The 4,605-nt window shown below is 39.7% G+C and overlaps 1 protein-coding gene across 1 annotated transcript; it reads right to left on the bottom strand.

Moving 5' to 3' along the window:
* Window positions 1-1,069: 1,069 nt before the first annotated feature.
* On the bottom strand, window positions 1,070-4,114 carry LOC121937618 (UHRF1-binding protein 1-like). Its single transcript, XM_042480949.1, has 4 exons — window positions 4,038-4,114; window positions 3,142-3,290; window positions 1,754-1,911; window positions 1,070-1,555 (listed from the first exon to the last, which is right to left on the bottom strand). The coding sequence occupies exons 1-4, from the start codon at window positions 4,046-4,048 to the stop codon at window positions 1,337-1,339; spliced, it is 537 nt and encodes a 178-aa protein (XP_042336883.1). The 5' UTR covers window positions 4,049-4,114; the 3' UTR covers window positions 1,070-1,336.
* Window positions 4,115-4,605: the final 491 nt, after the last annotated feature.

Here is a 4,605-nt window from a genome sequence, read left to right on the forward strand (position 1 = left end):
ACAATTAACGGATTGTAAAAATAGCTCCCGCTCCTGTTGTCATCTGTTGTGGTTGAACAACACGGTCTCACAGAAATACATGAAATGGATACAACCTCTTTACAACACATCACTTGGTGGTGGGCAGTAGGCACAAAATGTGTTAAAATTATGTGCGTAAAATACTGTGTCAAAGATGTTACACACTCAAAAGGTCCTCTCAAACATTAATCATGATATGGAGTCAGTTATAAAACATCCTGGTGGTTTAAAACCAGCAACACAACTTCAGGTTTGTCCTGGGACCTTTATCACATGTCCTTCCTCTCTCTGTCCTCCTGTTTGCTTTCACTCTCTACTGTCAAATAAAGCGAAACCATAAAAGATCAACTAAAAATAATCCACAGAGGAAAACAAATGTTTGGCTTTGGTCTCAATCCCCAAAACACACACACACACACACACACACACACACACACACACACACACAGTGCAGTCATTTCCCACATTGTTCTTTCTTGTCTGGTAGCTGCCCTACTTGTGTGCTTAAATCTTGACAAATGTCCCTTCACTTTCATCTTCAGCCAACAGTTTGAACCTAAAAAACAGGCTGCAGACTACTTGAACAGAAGTCTATTTTGGTGGATTTCTTTTATGTAATCCCTCACCAGTTAAAATAGGAGCAGCTTGTTCCAGTGTTTTGCCAATTTACGATTTGAAAAAAGATGATAGTTGATTTTTTCAATTTGACAATATTTGTATGGAAGTTTAGTGTAGACAGGAATATCAAACAAATATTAAAAGTCCTGTGTAGCATGTTCAAACTTCATTACTGTCAAATCAAGTTTCATATCAATTCTGCAAACTAATGAGACCATGCATGGAAATTATTTGTCACCCTGAGTCACAGTGGTAGTGGTATTATACTCAGTGCTTTTCAAAATAAAGTCACATTTCCATAAACTGTTTTGCTTCATGTTGCATGAAGGATGCGACTATGTAACTCAGCTCCAAATCTGGCAGAATCTTTACTTTTTTTTAGATTTTTTTTTATTTTGCTTTACATAAGGGGATAGAGGTTGCTTTTCTCATCCCAACGCCTCCAAATATTTCAGTCTTCTTGTTTGTTCACAGTGTGATTTTGGTTTTAAATTAGTAAGTCAGTGCCTGGTGTTAAATATTTACTGTTTACTACAGCTTGTTTTATTTATTTATTTTTTCAACCTTTATTTACCAAGTTGGTCCCATTTTGATGAAGAATATTTTTTCCAAGGCCAAGAAAGTCAGCAGTGAGAAAAAATGTGAATCCAAACTTGAAATTATACAACAAAAAAAGCCTGTTGTATTAGAACACAATTCATATTAGAGCTAAAAAGAAAGCACCAGATTTCAGCAGAATAAACCGTGTACGCAGTCTTGTCTTACCCAGGCTGCGGTTGCTAAGGTACTGTCTCAGGCTGACATTGCCCAGCTGGCTGGGTGTGACCCGGCCCACCTCCAAAGCCACGGCCGTGCTCTCGCCAACCGCCTCCACGCCCACACACACCGACTGCACCTTCAGCACCAGCACCGACACCTGGAGGAGAGACACAAACAAAAACAATCAACATATTCTTATTGTGTGTAAAATTCTGACTCCAGGCTTCCCACACACTTTCACAAACAAAATTTCAAAACTTTCCATGATGTTTCAAGGACCTCATATAATCAATAATCAATGTGGAGACAATATCAGCCTTTTTTTTTTAGACTTCTTAAAGTTTCAGTATCTTACAATATCTTTGGTGGGATCATCGATGCTCTGCGAGGTGGCGCTGACAGTGTCGGGGGACACGCCTCCCTCCTGCTCCTGACCAATCACTGCCTCCGTAGCGCTCTCAGTGGCACTCTGTTCACTGATGGCGTCCTTGAAGCCTGAGATGGACACATCATCTGTGGCACACGAAAAGATTGAGAAATATTACTCACATTTGACTTGTAAGCACCGTCAGGCTTTACTGACACATTAGAGCGATGCTGCCACCTTCTGGTCAGTACAGTTACTGCTGCTGAAAAATATACTCTACTGTGTTAGTATTCATTTCAATTTTTCCATGAAAGACAGCATATGGTAAAAAACATTTAAAACTACAATAATTTTTTTCCGACCGTACTCCCACCATACTTTGCCTCTCAGTATCTTTGTATTTCAGGTGTCCAAAATGTCCTTGTGGGCTGGACGATAATAACTAACCTAAAGCTAAACTACAGGGTGTCTACAGAAATGTATTTAGCATTTAAATGTAATGCTTTTATGACCTTTCCAAGACAATTTTTAACCAAATTCAAGGTCGGACAAATCATCTTTTTCTGATTCAGACAGTGCAGGTGAGTATGCAGGTATGTGGTTTTTATGTAGTCCTGTGCAGAGGTAGGTTTTATGTAGGATTTTATGTGGTTAGAAGAGTGAGTAAATCTACATTTTGACCCCAGGTTTAGTGCAGTATAAAGTAAAAAGACTAGTAAAAAGTATCAGGTTCAGCGGCAGATTTAAAGATTTGAACATCAGACATGTGGACATTCATGCAGAAAATCTTAACTTTTTCTGACAAAAGAAATTAAAAGCTTGATAAATGAAATTAGATGAAATATTTGTTTCATTTTAAACCTAAAAAAAATTACATTTAGAACTATTTAAAGACTTTTGAGGCCTAAAATTTACTTTAAAAATTGTATTTAAGATATTTCAAGGCATTTTAGACAGCCTGCACTACGCAGGATCTGTCAGTTACTTAATAAAAACACTCGACAGTAAAAGTTAAAGCCAACCACAGATTCACTCATACTAGAACGAGCTTTTCCGCTTGCCCTTTCTCCTCGCTGTATTTGCATTTTGTCAGCAATGTATTTGGGATTCTTGTAACCTCCTCTTGCATATGTGCCACTTACTCTGACATGTTCCCAACAGCAAAATAAGAAGAAATTAAGAAAATACAGGCAGAGTCTCTGCAGAAAAATACACTTCTAGTGGGTCGAAAGTGATGATTGAGAGGAATTATTACTGTATGAGTCTCGTTTTTTGGAAAATCCTACATATCATATCTTGTAATGTTCCTTCTTTGGATAAATAAAAGTCTATTTGCAGTATATCTGTGTGTACGAATGCATCGATGTTTGCTCCACCTCTCTCCAGCAGACTGTACGTGTCTCCGTCCTCCATCAGGTAGCTGTCTATGGAGATGTTGTCCAGCGACTGCAGGGACGGGCTCTTCTTCATGTTCTTATAGGACACTGAGAAACTGGACTGGGAGCGGTCCCGCATCAGACGACCACTACAACACACACACACACACACACACACACACACACACAAGACATGGAGTGTGTGAGAGACAGATCATTTTAATCAGAACTTTCTGTATAGTTTGAATCTGGGCGACACTGTCCATGCATGCTTTTGATTTTGAGCGACTGATTTATGACTGACAGTGACATTTATTGTAACATTTAAACAGTCCAGAGAAGAGGAGAAACAACTGGTCTAGTGCTTTTATTTCATCATATCTGATTTGCTCTTGTGCCGACACTGAGCAGAGGCCGCTGCGCTCTCAGAGAGCTGACAGGGCTTTCTCAACAAGTCATGAATTAAATATGGCTTCATTGCTTTGTGTGGCGTTGTGTAAGGTCATGTAGTGTGCTATCCACCCGAGCACAAGAAACCGTCTACAGCAAAATCACAAAGGATAAAAATCAAAGTTGCTCTCAAAAGACTGAGAACACAAGGCTGACAAAAAAGAAAAAGAGTCGTCACAAACGAGTAGATTTGTTTTTCATCCCAGCCGTCACCACGAGTCAACAGGTAGACACCAAACACGGGACTCATTAAAACACATAACACAGACGAGTCGAGGACCAGCGCGTCATGCACACATGCAAATGCATGCCCACGGGGGATTCACATACACACGCTTTGATTTGTATTCATCCAAGGATCACAAAGACACACTCACACACACACACAGTTTGTTAACACACACGCACACTTGTTAATACAGCTAGTCACAGATCCAGTGCCTTACATGTTGGACATGGAATAAAGGGAGGTGGATCTGCTGGAGTTTGAGGAGCTGAGGAGATCAGAAACCACAGACAAACTTCCTTTCCTTGATAGAGAGAAAACACACACACAAACACACACACACACCTCACATGGGTCAAAGCGGAGCTCAAGAGGCAGAAAAGGAAGTTAAGGAATAACAAGAATATGAAGTGATGAGTAGGAAGACAATGAGACTAAACACACAGGAAGAAGACGTCGTCAGCTTGAGGACGACCAACATGAATAAAGTCAGAGACACAAAGTGGAGTTTGGACATTCATACTGACAAACATTCAGGATGGAGTTCAACACACAGCGCTTGTGTTCAGAAACAGACAGATTAAATTAGAGAGAGAAAGACTCAATTGTTAGATTCATTAGATCATCAACAGCGAAGCACAGGTCCTTTCCTAAAATATTTACCATCTGCACTCAAAAAAACTGTTACAAGGTCAACACACCCACATCATCTTTGTCTTAAGCTGTCAGTCTGAGGACAGTGTACTTCACTTTTTGGGATATTGTCAATATTAGTAGTATTTACTTTA

The sequence above is a fragment of the Plectropomus leopardus genome, unplaced genomic scaffold (genome assembly GCF_008729295.1).
Source record: "Plectropomus leopardus isolate mb unplaced genomic scaffold, YSFRI_Pleo_2.0 unplaced_scaffold26874, whole genome shotgun sequence".
Classification (NCBI taxonomy): Eukaryota; Metazoa; Chordata; class Actinopteri; order Perciformes; family Serranidae; genus Plectropomus; species Plectropomus leopardus.

Bases quoted from the DNA above. Each gene is read 5' to 3' on its own strand.
- LOC121937618 (XM_042480949.1), bottom strand. The intron at 1,912-3,141 runs GTGGAGCAAACA...CGTGTGCCACAG, and splicing joins GTACAGTCTGCTGGAGAGAG to ATGATGTGTCCATCTCAGGC. The intron at 1,556-1,753 runs GTAAGATACTGA...TCTCTCCTCCAG, and splicing joins ATGATCCCACCAAAGATATT to GTGTCGGTGCTGGTGCTGAA.